Source organism: Lytechinus variegatus, chromosome 3 (genome assembly GCF_018143015.1).
Source record: "Lytechinus variegatus isolate NC3 chromosome 3, Lvar_3.0, whole genome shotgun sequence".
Taxonomy (NCBI): Eukaryota; Metazoa; Echinodermata; class Echinoidea; order Temnopleuroida; family Toxopneustidae; genus Lytechinus; species Lytechinus variegatus.
Window position 1 is genome coordinate 46605494 of NC_054742.1, and position 21423 is coordinate 46626916.

Here is a 21423-nt window from a genome sequence, read left to right on the forward strand (position 1 = left end):
AGTTTCTTATCTTGAAGAGTAAATCTTCTTCATACTGTGAAGAAAACAATATGAAACAGTTTCTTTGACACAAGTTTTTAGACTGCTTGTAAGCTTTACTGCGATTGCACAGTGAGCACATCTCATGCTTGAGTGAACCTCAAAAGAAGTGAACTTCTGAACCTTGTTTTTTTCCTTTTTTGAATCTCTCACTGAGTTTCTTTTGCATTTAATCAAGTAGTTTTGTGGGTTATTATTGATAAATTTTGACAAGCTAGACATTTTTAAAAAAATAGCTTCGTGAGGATGTGCTCTTTCAAACTCAACTAAAATCTCAAAATTCATTTTTGGTAACTTAATGTTGGTTTTGATGTGGCTGGTCACAAATATTTTGTCCAGACCTACATGTACATTGAATGTAGACACAACCACAACAAAAAGGAAGCAGCACAATGACTGGTAACTTCACAAATCCCTATCCAGATGGCAGCCATATTTCTTTCACTCTTCTGACCAGTAGGGGAAGGCGCGGTAAGTTGTGACACTTTTTGCATTTTGCATGTTAGAATTGATATGACTAGTACTATTGTAGAAATAAGTACCTTGCCTTTAAATTTGATTCTTGGGAAACATTTTCCACCTATATATAACTTTCTATCCCCACACTGAAAGTCATCGTGACCTTTGAAAAAAATGATGTCAAATGGCTCAACTTGCCCCATATATGGGGTAAGTTTGAGCCACCTTCTGGGGTAAGTTGAGCCACAAAAACTATGTACAAAATGTATGAGGGGAGAACCAGCATGTCAATTTTTTGTTTAAAGTCTTTTCACTTGCTAATTCTCAATAAATACTAACATCCTTTAAAAGGAAAAGAGCAGTCTTGTAAATTTGCTCCTTTCAGTCAGCATTTCAATTTTTATGGTTTGTTTGTTTTTTAAGATACATTACCATAGGAATTACCATGACTCAACTTGCCCCATGCTGTTTGGCTCAACTTACCCCAGTCCGAACTTAGTGCGATAATTTTGTATCCACACATTTATTATGCATCCATCATATAAAAGACTATGACAAGAATTAAGATCCATACCTGGACTAATAATGTTGTTATCATGTCTTTATTATATTTAAAGACGTGTGTGTTTATAAAGCACTTATCCATTTCACACTCTTTTTTACTTTTTTGCTGAAATTCATATTTTTCCCTCTAAAAAACTACTTTTTGTTTCAAAGTTGAAAACAATGTGGTGGGGTTAGGGGTTATGCTATGGGTCATCAATACATGACACCACCACAATGTCTGACTCATTCATTATTGGCCTGGGGCTGGTGGCTCAACTTGCCCCTATGCTCAACTTACCCCGACTTCCCCTACATATATAAAATTTTGTTGCTGTAGAAGAGGTACATATTTTTAGTTTCAAATCGACCATCATATCACTGCTTACCAGGGGGCAATACAAAGATCATTCACAAGGGTGTACCTTCAGTCTAATCTCTCTCTGTTTTTGTTCAAGTGGGGGGGGGGGGTCTGCATACCCACTGTATGAATTAAGTGCATCATGATTCAAGGGTGATGCAATCACTGGTTAATTTATTTCCTTTTCTTAATAATGATTTTTGTTCAATGTCTTGACCTGAGGCAAGTTTTTAAAATAAATTTAAGCTTGTCATAGCTGGCTCAAACATTTTAAATTTGAAGGAATGAAAAGAAAGATGGGTTCTACACTTGTATACTATTTCAGATATTAAAATATTCATCTATGATACAAAGGACAATTCGATTTGGACTTCAAACTACTCCTTTGATAAACATGAATTTGAATAAAAGCCCAAACCCATTATTGAATTAAACCTGATTCTCTGTATAAAGACTCAATACACAACACATTGTCCACTTTGTCCACTTTTGAGATTAGTAGATAAGCAAACATTTAAATGCTCTAGTCATCGCAGTTAAGGTTCACAGTTTTCAGGCCATATCAATCGACTTCCGCTTCAATTGGCAGCAATCAATAATTTTTATCAATTTGCATACTTGCATACTACTACAAAGTTGAATATTGACTTTCTGTACACTCTAGTTTATATTGACTGGATTGAGTGCTGTTATCAGTAAGAACATTCTGTCAATTATTGGTAAAAATATCTTACTGATAAATAGAAAAGAACATTTTATTAATATGTGACAATTCCATTAATTATACAGAAAATCAATACACATTGCATTGATTAGCAGTGTCACAATACTCGCGCTGGTCAAAATTTGTATTTGCCATTGTAACAACGCTTTAAAATCAGTGTTCATCAAATCTAAATGAGTATATAACATATTTTAAGAAACATATTTAGCGTGAATACATCCTCAACTTTCACGTTATTAGCAATGTTTTAGGGTTGGATGTTATTTTTAGGCTTTTTGGACATCGTTCTGACAGTCATTGACTTTTGCCTATCCGCCATTTTGGATTTGAGAATACCCTACCATGATATTGTGCTGTAACATGTACATCTACGAACGTACAGGGCAACAAAACAAGGCCATGTTGCTTCGACCTTCAATAGTTGTTACTTGTTTTGGTCGCTAGATTGAGCTTGCGCTTGTGAATGTTTTCGATACGATCGACTGATGGAGTCGAGTGCAGTCACGATGTTTCTATTGTCATGATTGTAGCCAAGTGTTTTGTGGCCAGTAAGTATTCATATTTTGTTGAGATTTGGAGTAATTACTCCGTTCACTGCATTTTTGAGGAAAAATACATTTTCTGTGATTTTCCGTTAGAAAATTGAAAATGTCCCAACTTCTTTATTATACATCTGATAGTTTTCAGCACCATGCTTGTTTGATTGCTCTTCATTCAAATGAACTTTTTTGTTGGGGTGGACTTTTCCTTTAACAGATGACAAATACAGATACCACTTACATTTGCTTTGATGATACCAGCTGCTATTAAGACACCAATACTCTGAATGAGATCACCAATAACATGGATAAAAGCTGCTCTAACATTGATATTCTTTTTATCATGTTTGCTGTTTTTGCCCCCTTCTACATCCTCCTCCACCAGATGCTGATGGCCTCCCCCACCCCCATGACTGTGTAGGTGGCCTCCACCTGCCTGCAAAATGATGATTAATCTGAAGAAAAAAAGAACAAAGAAGAGTATTTATTGTTTAGAGAGTTTCATAATCAGACAGTTCTCCATTTTACACATAAGCAACATATTATACACTGACAGAGGAAAAACAACCTATATGTACTGTTCGACATGTACATGATTCTTTTCATTACATTTCTTCATTATCCATTTGATTTTCCTGAATCTTGAAGAAATACATACATGTACTGTACATGATATGTTATCAAGGTATGGCAAAATCAATCAGAGCATAGATGGCATTTCAAACCGCCTCGATCATAAGAATCCCCGTCAAATTATGGGAACTTTTCTGGGCTTAAAAATACCCATTAATTATTCCTGCATTCACACTGCCCCGAAACATACCCTTTGGGATAAGTTCCTGAAGTTACGACCATGCGCAGTATGGTCTGATAAGCAATAACAAAATGGTAATAAGGTAAAGGTATATTTCATTTTTCACTATTTTTCTTGTATTTTGGTACAGAATGGAAGACACAACTTTTGACAATTATTTTTCCAAAGTATACATATGAAAATAAACTTTTATTTCTTGTTCCAGAAACTCTCATGTATGAAGGACTTAAAGTATTAAAAAATTCAAGAAAATATTGAATTTGAATTTTTAAGCTCATGTCCACCAACCTGTGGAATTGCCCATATCTAACAGCACTTGAGAACCACTTGTCCTGCATAAAGTCAGGTATAATAACTTCCACACAGCTTTAATATACACACCAGTGAGTACACCTTTCTGTAGGACAGATGTGCATATTTATTCAATGATAACAATGATAACTTTATATCCATGTCTCAGTTTGCAGAATAAAAAGCAGTGAACTTTGGAATAGTGTATGGTCTTCAAGACCATTACTTTGCGCATCCATCCTACATGTAATTAGGCAATCATAAACATATACTCTGTATTGTCCTGTGCTATTCGATTTGTCTATTTACAAGCTATTCAACATATTCATTGCCATTGCAGTTTTATTGTATCTCTGTGTTTCAAGAGTTCAAGTGAAATCATACATGTATATACATGTACTTGTATACTGTGTACAAAGTCACATCTGCTGTAAAGTTAGTAAATTTCTCACTGTCTACAGACGAAAAAGTGAAAGTCCCATGTACATGTACATACATGGACCTGTATACTAATCATGCAGAATATTGAGTGACATGATTCAATAAAAACAAAATGACTTGCAATGCTGAGACTCTACATGTATCATCATGCATTAGTCCCGGGGGGGGGGGGGGCCACTTCCATTCACGAATGGATACCATGCGCGACCATGGGGTCTCGAAAAGCACCCTAAACACGTAATTTCCATATTCTGAAAATGCGCCCCTTAACAAGTATTGGCGTGTGAAACCCTACCCCAAACAAGTATTGGAAACAAAACTATACTCTTGGCAAATATTCCCTGAAATGAACCCCTAAACAAGTACAGGAATGTTTTATTGTTACGGGTCCTAATTCGGTCGTCGGCTATAACTTTTTTGGTTTAGTACAACCCCACCTTCTACAACTCGCGCAAATCGGACTCTAAACACGAAGTGTTGGGGCAAAAATGACATCCTTTATAAAACATTTTCATTTTGTTTTATCATCCCCGCAAATTAGACCCTAAACACGTAATCTTCCTAGCGAAATAGATACCCTTTTTTCATTATTTTTGTGTTTTTGACACCCTTATCACGTTACGTACGTAACGTGCCCTATCGTGAAAAAGACATCCTTTTTACGTGTTTTTTTTGGTCGCGCATGGTATCCACTCGTCAATGTAAGTGGCCTCCCCGGGGCAATAGCTGATACTCAACACTTGTTCACTTACATTGCAGCATGCACAGTACATGAAATCCACTTTTCTCTTTTCTGAACACCTACATGTATAGGCAAATTCTATATTCAGTGTAAAATTCAATTTCTGTTCTTCTATCATTAGGAGATAATAAAGAAGATATATGATAAATCAATTTAAATTGGCAAAATCTGTTCAAAACACTATATGGAAAAGCTACAAACAGGCTGGCTATTTTCACTGGCATACTGATACAATTTTGCTTTCAGGTGGGATTTGCAATGATAAGTTCAGTTGTTGCATTCATCGGAATCCCCTCCCCTAAAAATAAGTTTCTGAGAAATTGTGAATTCCATGCAAATATTCTGTATTCCATATGATCAGTAAACTGGGAGGTGTAGATCAAGAATGACATCCATTCCTTAACAACTTCTGCAGTTTTACTTCAGATCTTACCTCCTAAGTAAAATCAATCATTCTGTTTAATAGTATAAATATGCTGGCACATGTCTTTATTTAGCTATTCTTGTCCATATAAAAAAATCAGTGTTTGCGCACATGCAGGGTGTACCTGAATGTAATTACATACTAGTCAGTTCATGGATTTTTTCTGATTACCTTGTATTTGGAGTAATATAGGGTCAGGGAGAAAAGGGTGGGTGGGTGGGGGTGGGGCATTACAGGGGCTATTATTATTATGCCTTGCTACCTTTTTTAATCTACATAAATGTATGTAAAGAGTTCTTGGAATCTCTGCAGTAATTACAAAATCAAAGAATATAATGCCATCATCAGGAGCAACATCTTCAATGATTACTTATCATTATTACATGAATTAACATCTCTATTGTCAGCAGTATTATGAATATTTTCATCTCCAATATTATATTCCTAGATTGAATTGAACTGAATTGAATTTATTGTCCAATCAAATAGAAATTTGGTGCTCGGTGTTTTGGTTCCAGCAAGTATACCATTTCTGGTCACACCTTATTAGTACATAGTCAATTCCCATTCCCTTATCCTGATTTTTGTATGGCTGTTAATACATCATTTGATGCACATACTCACATAATATTGATGCCCACTCCTATTCCAGAAGTAATAAGCATAATATTGGGTTCTATTTTATATTCATTGTTGATAATCCTCATGACAGCCAGATAGCACAGAATTCCAGTCACAATCCAGATTATAAGCACGCTTATTACGGCACCAAGGACCTCTAGAATTGCAGAGACAGAAAAGGAGATAAAAGTAAAAATACCAAATAAGTGCTCATTGAACTACAGTGTATACCCCCGGTATACATACTCCACACAATGATTTTTCACCATGATACCAAAAAAATAACAATACAAGCTTGAGGCCATAAACATTCCACTGAATATCAAAGCCTTGAAGAAGGAGGAGGTCCATGCCAAAGGCAGATTAAACTCTAATCTACTTTAATGTATTTTTTTCCTTTCTAATTTCATAGTAGTAATAATGGAAGTTGACCATGATTTCAAACAATATATTTTTAAATCCAAGTATGTTCTCCCAGTTTGGAGAATGATTGCATCTCTCCTCCACATGAAGGCATATTTTTTTTCATCATTCTGGTATATTCTTGAAGAATAGTTTACTCCAATTCTTGACATTCTTTTTCTACTGGGCCTCCCTTTTAATTCCCTCTACTCTTCCCTCTAATTTACTTTTTACAAGGCTATCATGCCGTCACATTGCCAAAGTATCTAACTTTTTTTAAAACTATCCCTACCAGTATTTACATGTACATAATTTGTCTGCAGATCTGCCAACCTCTGGGAATGAAAAATTGTATTCTGTGATGAAAAAAAATGTATTTTCCCCCAAAAAACTGTATTTCATAATCAAATGCATGACGCCCACACTCATCGTGGCGCTCAAGCTGCATGCAGGCTAAAATGCGGACTGCTCTTGCAGATAAAAAAAAACATGTGTATATCTCACCCTGGTTTTAACAAACTGATTGAAAAAACAAGTTACCTGAAATCGCATTGATCCAATGACCATATTTGTGTAAGTTTTATGAAATAGAGATGATTTTTCTCAATAAATAACGATTTTGTAAAATTCATATTTTTTAAAGAAAAAATGTGCTGTCGTATTGGTTGCAAAAACGTACTGAATACGCCAAAAACGTACTGTTTGGCAGCTCTGTGTCTGTTACCACCGTGTGCAATATTTCATTAATGGTTTCCATTAAATTTCAAGATTAATTTGTTGCTGAGGGTAAATAATGCTATGGCTGGGATTTGAATCCAAAGGCAAGTGTCGGAACCACTAGACCACAATGCTTCCACACAATATTATCCAAATTCTGTCAAATCCCTTTCTTTATAGGAGCCATTCCAATAAATACCTTCACAGGTACATGTACATGTAGTCCAAACAAACCCCTATATATACCTGCTCTATAGTAGCCAAATGACATCCTTGTTGTAGCTGGTCTCTTGGCAACCCACAGGGCAAAGATGCTGATAAGGAAACTTGCAAAGTCACTTAGAAGATGGGCAGCATCAGTCATAATAGCCAAACTATTGGCAAATGAACCCCCTGAAAGATAAACAAAACATTTTGTGGAAATTAAGCACCAAGATTTCTAGCTCATCTTTTGGATAAAAAAAGGAGGAGTAGAGGTACACATATATGTACATGTATCCTACTGTACATGGTCACATTTGGTCTCAGGCGTCAGGGATAGTCCATTAAAAACTTTGGCCAAATAAATTTCAAAGTCTATACTACATGTAGTTATCAATCATTATATGTGCACAAAAGAAAAGCATGTATGAGTTTAATATTGACACTAAATTGGGGTATATTTTGATAGGTCTCTATACATGTCAAGCTCATAGCACAAAAAAGAAAAATAAATTTCCAAGATTTCTTAGACATAACTCCCTCCACCATGGTCCATGGACCCTATCGCTACCTTAATTTTATCTAAATCCGCCATACCTTACGCACAAGCTTGCGCTCAAAAAGATGTACATGCCTGTATACCCTGAGATGTACAGTAGCTCGCTCGCTCACTCAGCTGATGGCTCATGCGCACTTTGGAAGTTTTGAAGTCTGGAAGTCATATGACTAGAAAGCTGCTATACAGCTCATTGAAAACAAAAACAAAAAACACACACAAAAAAATGCAACATGCAAAAACAACTGAATACTAGTACATTAACTTTGAATTTTAAAATGAGTATGAAATACATTTTACACGACATAGAGTCAAGTACAGAACATGTGTGCATGATTGTAAATCCTACATGTACATCAGTTAAAGGGAATGAAACCATGGGGAATGGATTTTTAATGAAAATGGAGGATAGAGTACTTAAGCAGCTTAAAACAAACAAAGCTCCATTATTTATCATTTACATTATGAAAAAGTAATGAAAGTTTGAATAATCTAAAGTTATTAGACAATTCTGAAATTGGCAAAGTTGATCCATTGTGATAGGTTGTATTACAGGTACAACTACTCTCTACAATTTGTTGATTTGTTCACAAACTTTCATATCCTCATTATCTCTCAAAGTACACATGTACATCATGAAAATCATAAAACTAATTTCTATCCGCAGAGATAATAAAACATCCTTAATGCGTACCAGGGTGCCGTTTCATAAAGCTGATCGTAAGTTAAGAGCGACTTTAAGAATGACTGGTAAACCATTCTTACATGTACGTGCTAAACCATCGCCAATGAACATTTTCATACTGTATATACCATTCACCACAAGAAAGGATCACCACTCGTTCTTAACTTACGAACAGCTTTATGGAGCACCCATCAGGATAACGGATACTGTCCTTTTTATAGACTGGTGAAGACATCTTGCCGGCAGGATGAAGACAAGGTCAATTTGAAGAAAACTATTATCACTGAAGGTGATTAATACTCCGCCCTATTGCATTACCATGGTAATGCAGTTAGAAAATCTTCCATGCCTTCACTAAAAGTCGTAAAAGATGAATGTTCATGTATGTGCTGTCCAACTTTCATGAGCACTGGCTAAAAATTGGGAAAGAATTAGTTTTCCTAGATTTTTTCTACTGTATATATGTGGCAACACAATATCTGTCAAATACTCAAAAATGTGTCTTGCATATCATTCCCTCAAGACCAATGTGTGTACGGAGGGGTGTGTGTGTGTATGTTTATGTGTAATGTGTATATGTATGCGTGTATGTATTTGTGTGTATGTGTGTGTATATATGTATATATATATGTGTGTGTGTGTGTGCGTGTATTGATGTGTATGTATGTGTAGACATAATATAATTATATGCAGCAAATTAGCTTTGCATCCCTCTCTCTATCTCTATTTTCTTTCTATATTCTAGGCAGTTGTTATCGTACTATTGTCCACCTCATGTTCATGTGTTGTGTTGTTTCGTGTTATTTACTATTATTACTTGCCTTTTCGTTATCTTCATGTATTACTTTACGTATATTTCTATATTCCTTGTACATCTATTTTTTGAGGGGTCCACATTATACAAGCTTTGCTTTTCAGTGGACCCCTCCATTCTTCTTATGATATATAATTGCGTTGATTCAATCATATCTAATGATATTGATAATATTGATTTAATTTGACATGTATGTTAATTTATATTTAGATTACTTTCAAATATGTATTTTTTTTTCTTCCAATATTGAATTCTGTTCATGCTATTGTTTATTTAAATTGAATCAATCTATTTTGTACTTATTTGTATCATTTTGAAGAATGAAAATAAATTTGAATTGAATTGAATGTGTGTGTTGAATTTCATGAGAATTGGTTAAAAATTTGAATAGTTCAATACTCAAAATATTTAATGGACCAACCGACCATTGGACCTTATGCAGAATCAATATACCCCCTTCAAATTTTATTAAAGGTCAAGTCCACCTCAGAAAAATGTTGATTTGAATCAATAGAGAAAAATCAGACAAGCACAATGCTGAAAATTTCATCAAAATCAGATGTAAAATAAGAAAGTTATGACATTTCAAAGTTTCGCTTATTTTCAACAAAATAGTTATATGAACGAGCCAGTTACATCCAAATGAGAGAGTTGATGATGTCACTCACTCACTACTTCTTTTGTTTTTTATTGTTTGAATTCTACAATATTTCAATTTTTACGAATTTGACGATTAGGACCTCCTTGCCTGAAGCACAAAATGTTAAAATAATGGAATTCCACATGTTCAGGGAGGAATGAAACTTCATTTCACATGACAATGACGAGAAAATAACAATATTTCATATTTCATATAATAAAATATAAAAGAAATAGTGAGTGAGTGATGTCATCAACTCTCTCATTTGGATGTAACTGGCCCGTTCATATAACTATTTTGTTGAAAATAAGCGAAAATTTAAAATGCCATAACTTTCTTATTTTACATCCGATTTTGATGAAATTTTCAGTGTTATGCTTGTTGAATTTTTCTCTTTTTATTCAAATCAAGTTTTTGTTGGGGTGGACTTGTCCTTTCAGCAGGGACAGGGGCGGATCCAGGATTTTTTGAAAGGGGGGGAGGTACATTTTCCCCAAGGAAAAATTTGACACTTCTGTTTTAACTGGATTTTTACATTACAAATTTTAATTGTGCCTCTCTAAAGGGGGGCACGGAGCGGCTGTGTGCCCCCCCCCCCGGCAGTGAGCAGGGAAATACATGTACCTAAAATGGACATATTTTGTCTCATTTAAATTTTGAGCCAAGGGCTCATAGAGAAGTCTGAAGATGTAAAAAAAATGGGGTTTAGTAAACAGGAAGCAGATACAATTTATTTTAAAACTAGATGAATAATTGTGAAGATGGATGAATAATATTTCTGGAACAGGTGTACAGGTCAAAAGAAAATGTTACCAATATACATGTACAGTGCTGTGTGCTGGTGTATTGGCTCAGTTGTTAGAGCGTCCACCTCACAAGCAGGAGGTCGGGACTTCAATCTCAACCGCGTCAGACCATGGGCCTAGGTCCATGGTCAGACCAGTACTGTTTGGCCTTCCACAATTCTTAAGGGATAGAGGCAAGAGCAACGTCAATCTGGCCCTGCTCATTGGCTGCTGGGCCCACGATCAATCAGGCAAAATGTATTTTTGGAATGGTGACACAATATCTTCTCATGCGACAAAATTTTACTCAACACTTAATCTCATGTAAGATGTACCCTACTGTACATGTAGGGTTAGGGTTGGGGTTACAATAGGGTTTTATGAACAAAGGTTTAGGGTTTAGGTATACTGTAATTGTTAAACCCAGGGTGAAGTTGGCCATTCCATTAGTGTGTGGAGTTTAGAGTGGAGAAATTGTTGCCATTTGAAGCAACTGTCATGGAAAATCTGGAGTATAAAAATATTCTGATTTCTACAACAATAAAATGTAATTAACATTATTATCATCAAATTATCATCAAATTATTTCCCTCTTCTCTAACAAGGATTAGCCTACATTGCCTATAAAGTCTAACTATTTTATCAAATTGTACTTCACCCCACCCCCCCCCCTCCAAAAAAAAGCAGACTGACACATCAACTGTCATACATGTAACTAAACATTAAGTGTTATGCATGTAGCCTTCATCCTCAAGACATGGACATGCACACACAGCATGTACATACTGTACTTGTAAAACCAGAGGACAATCATTTAAAGTTGAAAAGTTCAGTCGAGTGTCAAATCGGTAATTTATACTTCATTATGTACACAATAGACATCAGGCCCTGTTTTCATAAACACTACAATGGATCATTTAATGACTGTAATCAATGACACCCATGTAAGTGATTATGATTATCAGAGTCTGATCACTGTGAAAGGTGAATACATGAACATGTATATTGCATGCCATTGAAAATGATTATAAATTTTCTTTTTCCTGTTATCAAGATCAATATTATTGAAACTCCTGTGACAGCACTGGACTGGTCTCAGGGATTTCACTATACATTTAGGTCGTTAAAACACAATAGGTTTTCCTGTCTACCAGATGAGCCTCCTTCCTACAAGTTCATGCACTGTTATAGTGTTTCCTGCAAGAAAATGCATTCACTGCCATCCTTTGTTCCTTTAAGTTCACTTGATGCAAATTAACTCCCAAATTTTGGAAACAACAATTATCGGTAATATAATTTTTAATAAAATCATGAATTACTTTTATATGCTATTGTTACAGTGTATACTTACATGTATATAAATAAGTATTTGTTTTTCCTTTCACTTTCCCCATTGACATTGTGTACAAATATAAACGACTTGTTCCATACGTAACATTTTTTAAAGCTAAATGATAGTAGTTGCAGTAAAACACTAATTTCGTGAGAAAGCCTGTAAAACCAAGGTTAAGTATGACTATATCATCGTGGATCTAGATCTGGTACAGTTTAATACATTTAAACTGAACTTTGTGAAATCATAAAATCTAAGCTGAAATACGATCACACTGAAGATCGCTAACACAGATAGGCACACGTGGGACAGTATATTATTATTGCTGGAATAAAGACCCGACGGAACTGACTGAATTCGCGCTTATTTTCTCAGCAATTACACAATTTCTTCCAGAATCCTTTGGCACATATTTTTTATTCCTACATACAGACACTTGGGTGGTCATTATATTAGATTCTGTAAAAAGTCATTTTGAGATCGTTACCAGAACTGGAATTTATCTTTAAAAGTCAAGACCACCCTAGGAAAAATGTTTATTTAAATAAGATCTTTCAGCCCTAAATTAAGCAGAACAACAGACAATAAAAGTCTAAGTAGACAAATTTCCTTTCAAAAATACATTATTCATATTAAAGGTAAGGTCTAATCAAATCGCAGTATCTTTTGAGTACGCAAAGAAAAAATAAATAATTCATTAGCAAATAAGCAAATGGGCCCGGGGCTTAGGATTTGGTTCAAATGTCCACCAGGGGGTGTGGCCAAAATCGGTAAAAAATATGCTTATCACCATGGAGCTGCTATGGAGTATTTAAATGTTATTTAAGGGACAAGTCCTCCCAAAAAGTTGATTTGAATAAAGAGAAAAATCCAACTAGCATAACACTGAAATTTCATCAAAAATTGGATGTAAAAATAAGGAAGTTATTTTACAATGTATAAGTTTCGCTTAATTTCACAAAACAGTTATAAAAGTATGCACATCCTGGTCAGTATGCAAATGAGGGGACTGATGACATCACTCACTCACTATTTCTTTTGTATTTTACTATCTTGAATAAGAAATATTCTAATTTTCTCCTCATTATCCTGTGAAACAAAGTTTTATTCCTCCCTGAACATGTGGCATTACCATTGTTATAACATTTTATGGTTCAGTTATTTGGTTCTTAACGTCAAATTGGTATTAAAAAAATGAAATATTGTATAATTCAAACAATAAAAAACAAAAGAAATAGTGAGTGATGGACATCATCGACTCTCTGATTTGCATGTCACTGAGTTGTACATACATGTATATAAACTGTTTTGTGACAAATATTAAAGCGAAACTTTGAAACTTTTTTTATTTTACATCCGATTTTGAAGAAACTTTCAGCATAATGCTTCCTTAATTTTTCTCTATTTATTCAAAACAACATATTTTGGGGATGGATTTGACCTTTAAATGAGGCTTTTCCACAGGTACTACCTTTTCGTCTATACATTATTATTTGTCTATGGATTTGATCAAATTTCAGATCTGAAAATCTGCTACCATTAGAAATTTAATACTAAATGTAGTAATGCATGCACACTTGTACATGGAGTTGTACTGTAGTACATGTATCATCACCATGATCATTCCCAAAAAATCCAAACTGCATGTATATTTGGTAACTGGTGACCCAGGTGAGAATTCACCCCTACAGTTGCATGAACACCATTAATGACTTTAATGGATAGATAAATTATACAAACTGTGTGCAAAACCAATGGCCTATGACCAAGGGTGGTGTGCAATACCTGTATGTTTACCCAAGAAGTTACCCCTGACTATTAAATGTACTCAATCAGAGACTTGTATTATTGTAAGAGTGAAAAGAAGCACTTCATTTTCACATATGTATGAATGATCTCCAGGTATATTAATTCTGATGAGATACATACATTCCTGCCTGTGACATGCATGCACATTTTACTCCATTAAGCAGTTGATTGAACATTATGACCTGACAGAAATTTTTTTTTTAATTTTTGCACCCTTTTAATTTTTTAACATACTGAAACAAAAAGCTGTTTTCCTGCAAACAACACGACTGGAATACAAAATTTTGGCAATATATTTCAAAATTTGATTGTTATTTATAGAACATGAGTAATCTACATGTATTTCATGGACCACCTCCCACTTTTGAAGACGACACTAACTTTTGCATACAGTTCATACATCAGAGCACACATTATAACAAATACCATGTGAGGTTAATCCTGGACTTTGTTTAGCTCTGTATTTGCCAATCAGGTATTTGTTTTTATATTGAGCCATATCATTTATCACATAGAGTATACCATACATGTATGTAGGTAAATAATGGGGAAGATACTTTTGTAGTCTATCTGATGCATGATCCCCACATGCTGCATGCAGCTAGCTTTGCGCTGCTCGGGCTGGACAATTTTGGCAGGTGGGGAACAGAGATGTTTTGTAACATGGGTCTTGCGAGCAGGACGTGGCAGCTTCTTAACAGAACATTTGTCATTCGGAGTACATGTATCTCTAGAACTGAAAATTAGGTCTGAAATATGGGGTTATCAAAGCGACACCTCCCCGTACCATCAATGTATGTGGGTGCCCCCCCCCCCCCGGCATGATCATGGGTCATGTACTTTTACACAAAAAAAAAGAAGAAACACTTTTCAAGTGCTGATAAATCTGAAGGAGAAAATACTATCAAAATTGTGATATGAATGAAGTACACACATGAACTTTATACTAAATTCCACTATCCACTGAAAAACAGATATATTTAGATTGACTACTGAAAAAAACACCCAAAGAAGTACATGTAATGAATGGATTAAAAGCAATTTGGCATAGTACACCTGTAGGACAAGCATTAAGACATTGGATATTGGTTCAATAACAGATGGCCTTATGTCACTAGCTGGCATTATCTGATCTGTCCTTTTGACCTGAATCAGCACACTAAAATTGAGAGCTTCATTAAAAAAAATAAAGATTGGATCAATGTACCAGAGTAACATTTAATATTAGCATCTTTATGACATCATTGTCTCACTGATAATTTGTTTATCCAGGCCAATTCCATTCATCAATTCTCTTCTATTGTATTCACAGGATGTTTGCAAGGGGGGGGGGTGTCCTTTGTGTCTGGGTCGAATACATGTAAATCACACGATTTTTCTGACAATTGTTAACCCATCTCCAAATCCAATTCAATTTTGACAAGTCTGAAAGAAAGTTTTTTTGCACTTATTCACGTTTTCATCCGCTGCAAATTTAAAAGGAAAATCAATTTCACAATCTAGAGTGGAAATCATACATACATTTAGATAGGTCCTTGCATGAAAAAGTTTATTTCAAGTGGCATTGTTCCTGAGTTGCTGATTTTTTTTGGTATAATTTGAGGAATCAACTCTCACAAAAATATGAAAAATTGACAGGATTTTTTTTCTGCATATTTCATGATAGCATGTAAATAAAATAATGATCCAAACCATATCATGGGGCTTTGTCCCTGCATGCTCAAATTGTATCTAAATGAAAATACAATCTCTGTGCTCTAATCTTTATAGATGGAAAGACATAGTCACTTTCACAGCATTTTATATTATATCTAGAATTTTCAGTGAAGTATACATTCCAAATTATTTATTTCAAGACTGTATGATATGAATTTGGAAAATTTTGACAATTTCATGGGGGCATGGTTTCTTTTCTTTTTTAAGAGTTAAGACTATTTGTTTTCTCTTTTTTGCCAAAAGTTTATTAGTGATGCTTTTAACTTAAGCCTGTCTCTTTGGTAGAGGGTCAGACTCAGTACAATCGAGCATCAACAAAAATAATACTACATGTATTACAATAAACGTACCAGTAGTCAGTGAATGAATTTTTACACACCGTATGCACATTGACAATCTACCATTGATTTAAGCTCCACCCATCAAACCATGAAGAATACCGATACTGTACGATTGTACGGGTCAGGATATATTCTTACAAGCTTGTGACATCAGATGTCAGGATTTATCGCATTATTGCCCAATATGTGACGTTGGTTGGAACTACATCTTTTGTCACATGACAGAGTTTAGACCAATCATCTGCTTAGATTATTTTAAATATGACTAGTGCTGTCTATATATCGCAAAGGATATATTTTCGACTATTGACAAGTATAATCAATACGCATTTTGTATGCATCAGTTGATTAAATATTAGCGGTATCACAATATTCGTGTTGGTCACAATTTGTATCTGCCACTGTACCAAGAATGCTTTAAAATTCATGTTCATCGAATGTAAATGATTACATAACATCTTTTAACAAACATATCTAGTACAAATATATCCTCACCTTCCACGTTATTAGACTGTATAAGCTGTTATTTTTGCGTTCAGAATTTTTTTGCGAATTGCAGGGGTCCCAACATTTTCGCGGGTTGTTGAAATAGTGATCAAAAGATGTAGCAAACACTTTCACAGCATTTCAAAAGCAAAAATAGTGCAAAACGTGCAGATATATGCTCCTCAAAACCCCCATGCGTACATGTCTTTTGTACATAAATATGTCCCTGTAAAAAACAGTTATAAAGTGTGAAAACAGTGGATTGAATTTCACTTTTTTGTACCTTTAGCTAGACTGAAAATTCATCATGTCACAGTTTGATCTGTAAGTGTATCCTAATCTTTAGAAGTTGTGTTTGGTTAAATTCATTTTTTAAAAGTTGGTTTCAGTGCAAAAATGTTGAATTTTGTGGACTACACCTTCAAAACCTTTGGTCATGTGACTTACATATTTATGAATATTAATGAGATGCAAATAGCTGCCAATATTAGCGTGTATAGAGTCAATCAGATGACAATAAAATCAAATTATTTTATAGAAAATACATTGTAATATTGCAGTGAGTGAATAAATATCAAATGATAAACATGTCAGAAAATAATTTAGGCTATGATTTTGTTTAAAAAATGAAGGTCGGTCCCAGACGAGATCTGTGCAAATGTGAAAGATTCCGTTTCTATAGTCCTATCATGAATATTCATAAATTGAGCTGCGATTTCCGCGCATGCACAACTTGCGTTTGCAATGTTTTGGAATTGGCAGTGAATTAATAGGTGCGAGGAGGATAGATATGGAGTGAAATTAGAATGAAGAGTAGGGAGATAAGTTTTTTATTCTTTTTATTATTAGTCGTGTTGGTGCATGAGTTTTATATTTTCCGCCATAAAATCCCACCTTTGTCACACAGAGTACATGTATCAGAGCATGTTCACCACCTTGATGTTCGGGTACACGTAGGTGTAGCGTAGTGTGTAGCGGTAGTGAACATGAACATCGAGGTAGACAGATGGTAATGATGGACATCAGGACATGATGCACTTTTGCCTTTGGCCATTTACCAAAAAGTCCTCTATGTACCATGGAAAGAGTTCCATTTGCAACAGCCACACTTCATAAACCTAATATAGGTCCTAGTTAGATATCACTTAAAGGTTCATTTCGTGCTGCCAAGCACAGAAAAATCAAGCCATATAAAGTGGCGTCGCAGCATTTAGCAAGACCTACTACATGTAGTTAGAAATCCACTACCAAATGTGGTTCTTGGACCAAGTTGGTGCAAGGTTTGTAAACCATACCAAAACTATTACCTTGCAGAAGTGTGAGAGGCTAGATCTAAACCTTGGCTTAAAAATCCTATTTTCCCCCTTTTTCCCTTTTTTTGGGGGGTGGGTGTCTATGTATCAGTACCACAAAGCATATCATAACCTTGTTCATTGAATGAGTGCCACAAAGGAACTCTCCCCAAATGGAAAGGAAAGGTATTTTAGGCTTTTTTATTATGATTCGGTTCCAGATTAATGCCTGGGCCCTGGCCTAGGCCTGGCCTAGGCCTGGCATGCCTGATTGATGATGATCAATTACCAAATCTAGAAATTAGAATTAAAAGTAAAACTCAGGGAAACGTTTGACATCACTACAGAAATCACCATACTTCTCTTGCAAATTGATACTTACCAACCACTTCTGCTATCATAAACATGACACTGACACAACAAGCAATTATCAACTGTTTTTGTGCCCGTGAGTTACTTGTGTCCCGCATAGCCGAGTGGCAGTGTCGGTTCGGATAGCTGTCCTCATCTCTCCCGAGACCGTCGGGGACAACAGATCCATTTCCCGTGGCGATTTCAATTGGGTCATCGTCGCTGCTTTCAAGTTCATTATCCCCCCTTATTTGAATGTTACCAGAACCATTGGTCGTAATAACAGTTGCCACATCAATTGGATCATAATGTTGATTATTGGTTCCTGCGGACAATCTTGAAACACGACGCTTTTGGCCTTCAAATTGCATGTTTTCTTCCTCATTTAAAACAAGGCGTGATTTTAAGAATGAGCCATCAGCGTCGGATGCGTAGTAATCTTCTTGTAGTTGGGGCATCTGATCGTCTGCTGCGAATTCAACGAGTGCCACAGGTGAAGATAAAATATTCCCCTCCATTTTAATTTAAGGTCCTTTAAATCTTGTTTGAGAAAATCTGTTCCAAGTAAAGTAATTTCAACATTTCGCCTCAGCTTCAATCATGAAATGGTGCAGACAGATGTTCAACTAGAATCTAGACTGCGATTATTTTGCGCACGGCCGGACGACGCCGTGTGCCAAGCATGATCGTTCAGCAGCAATGCCAATGCTCTGCCAGTATAAGGGGCGGTCCCAAAGTAAGTGATGACAACATGCATGCATGACCTTTGTTCCTTAATTGAATTGTTTATACCCCCCCCCCCGTACCGGTAATGTTATAATGGGACTGTGGTACAACATAAAACCCACAACATAAAAATGCGGTCCGAGGCCCGGTCCCAGGACAGCATTGAGTTGAAATGTTTTCGGAGCATAATTATAGTCAGCAAGGGCAATTACTTCACTGCGTATTCCATATACGTATATGCTGAGTATACTAGGCCTACAACAATTTTTATCATACTTCATAGTACAAAAAAGTGTTTCTCAATAATCAGTTTTTGTGCTTAATATAGGCCTAGTTAACGTTAGGTCCCCCTAGGTCTGCTACCCGGGGGGGGGGGGGCACTTGACGAGTGGATACCATGCGCGACCAAAAAACACGTAAGATAGGGCCCCGATATAGGGCACGTTACGTAATACGTGATATGTCAAAACATTAAAATAATGAAAGGTACCTATTTCACCCCGGTATTTCGCTAAAAAAGCTACGTGTTTAGGGTCAAATATGCGGGGATGATAAGATGTCCTTTTGCCCCAACACTACGTCGTGTTTAGAGTCCTATATAATTATTCAAGCGAGGTGTCAGGTACGTGGGGCCGTATATACTAAACCAAAATAATGGTGTCTCCGCCGGGGTGGTGTAAAGGTATAAAATCGACGACCGACGGCCCGGACCCATAACATAACAATGAATATCGCTGTACTTGCTTAGGGGTTCATTTCAGGAATTACTTCCCATCAAGAGTATCGTTTTGTTTCCAATACTTCATTGGTAAAGGGGAATGAAACCTTAGTATATAGGGTTGTGTCGAAACAGAAAATCCAAGAATAAGAACAAAGAAAGTTTGAGAAAAATCGGACAAATAATGAGAAAGTTATGAGCATTTAAAGGTCAAGTCCACCTCAGAAAAATGTTGATTTGAATCAATAGTGAAAAATCAGACAAGCACAATGCTGAAAATTTCATCAAAATCGGATGTAAAATGAGAAAGTTGTGACATTTCAAAGTTTCGCTTATTTTCAACACAATAGTTATATGAACGAGCCAGTTACATCCAAATGAGAGAGTCGATGATGTCACTCACTCACTATTTCTTTTGTTTTTTATTGTTTGAATTATACAATATTTCATTTTTTACGAATTTGACAATTAGGACCTCCTTGCCTGAAGCACAAAATGTTAAAATAATGGAATTCCGCGTGTTTAGGGAGGAATGAAACTTTATTTTACATGACAGTGACAAGAAAATCAAAATATTTCATATTTCATATAATAAAATACAAAAGTCTTTTGTATTTTATTATATGAAATATGCTTATTTTCAACAAAATAGTTATATGAACGAGCCAGTTACATCCAAATGAGAGAGTTGATGACATCACTCACTCACTATTTCTTAAGTGAGTGAGTGATGTCATCAACTCTCTCATTTGGATGGAACTGGCTCGTTCATATAAAATTACTATTTTGTTGAAAATAAGCGAAACTTTAAAATGCCATAACTTTCTTATTTTACATCCGATTTTGATGAAATTTTCAGTATTGTGCTTGTTGAATTTTTCTCTTTTTATTCAAATCAGGTTTTTTGGGGGGTGGACTTGTCCTTTAAATATATTGCAATCACTAATGCTATGGAGATCCTCCCATTGGCAATGCGACAAGGATTTGTGATGTCACATGTGAACAACTTTCCCTTTGATGGACTATGAAATACCCTAAAAATGTCTCTTTCTGCTTTTTCGTGTGATGGTGATACAAACTCTTTATCCATGATGTATACTTTAAAACAGGGTGACCAGATTTCATTAAATACGGGACAATCAACAAAAAGTCAACAAAGAAGGCTACACAGTGTTAGACTTGTGAAAAAATATAAAGAATTTGAAGGGAGAGTGAACAAATTAAAGAATGAAGGACATAAAGAAAAGACAAAAGAAAAGAGATGAATTGAGAAGAAAGAAATAAAAAATGAAGGGGAAAATGAAAGAAAAATATAAAAGAGAGTTAGAATTTAAAAAAAGGATGAAAGAAAGAATAAAAGAGAGATTTTTTCGGCCATTCTTTGAATTGAATATAGAAAGAAAGAAAAGGAAAGGAATTAATATGATTAAATGTTTGAAAAAAAAACAAATTAAAGGAGAAAATTAAAGAAAGTATAAAAAGGAGAAGGAAAGCATGAATGATGGGAAAAAAATGATTCCTTCATTCTCGATAAAAAGAAGAAAATAGGAAGGGAGGGAAGAAGGAAGGAAGGTATATAGGTAGGAAGGGAGGGAAAGAAAGAAAGAATAAGGGAGAATTAGAAGGGAAAATAAAATAAAGAATGAAAGAAAGAAAGAAAGGAGGAAAGAGAGGGAGGAAAAAATAAAGGGAGGAGAGATTGAAAAAAGGTAATGGAAGGAGAGAGAGAGAACGAAAGGAAAAGGAGAGGAAGTGAGAAGGAAGCATAGAAAAGTTAAAGGAAAGAAAGAATGAAGGAAATAAAACAGGAAATTAAATAAAGAAAACAAGTAAGAAAAAGAAGCAAAGAAAGA

At 35.3% G+C, this 21423-nt stretch overlaps 1 protein-coding gene across 1 annotated transcript in view; it reads right to left on the reverse strand.

Annotated features, from left to right (window-relative positions):
- The window catches only part of LOC121411181 (zinc transporter 2-like), a 30760-nt gene extending 11934 nt beyond the window's left edge, over nucleotides 1-18826 (reverse strand). The window contains exons 1-4 of the mRNA XM_041603746.1: nucleotides 18158-18826; nucleotides 7364-7510; nucleotides 6002-6155; nucleotides 2907-3120 (exon numbers count right to left, since the gene is read on the reverse strand). Of these exons, the coding sequence (XP_041459680.1) occupies nucleotides 2907-3120; nucleotides 6002-6155; nucleotides 7364-7510; nucleotides 18158-18644 (1002 nt within the window). The 5' untranslated portion in view covers nucleotides 18645-18826. The remainder of the gene's footprint in view (nucleotides 1-2906; nucleotides 3121-6001; nucleotides 6156-7363; nucleotides 7511-18157) is intronic.
- Nucleotides 18827-21423: the final 2597 nt, after the last annotated feature.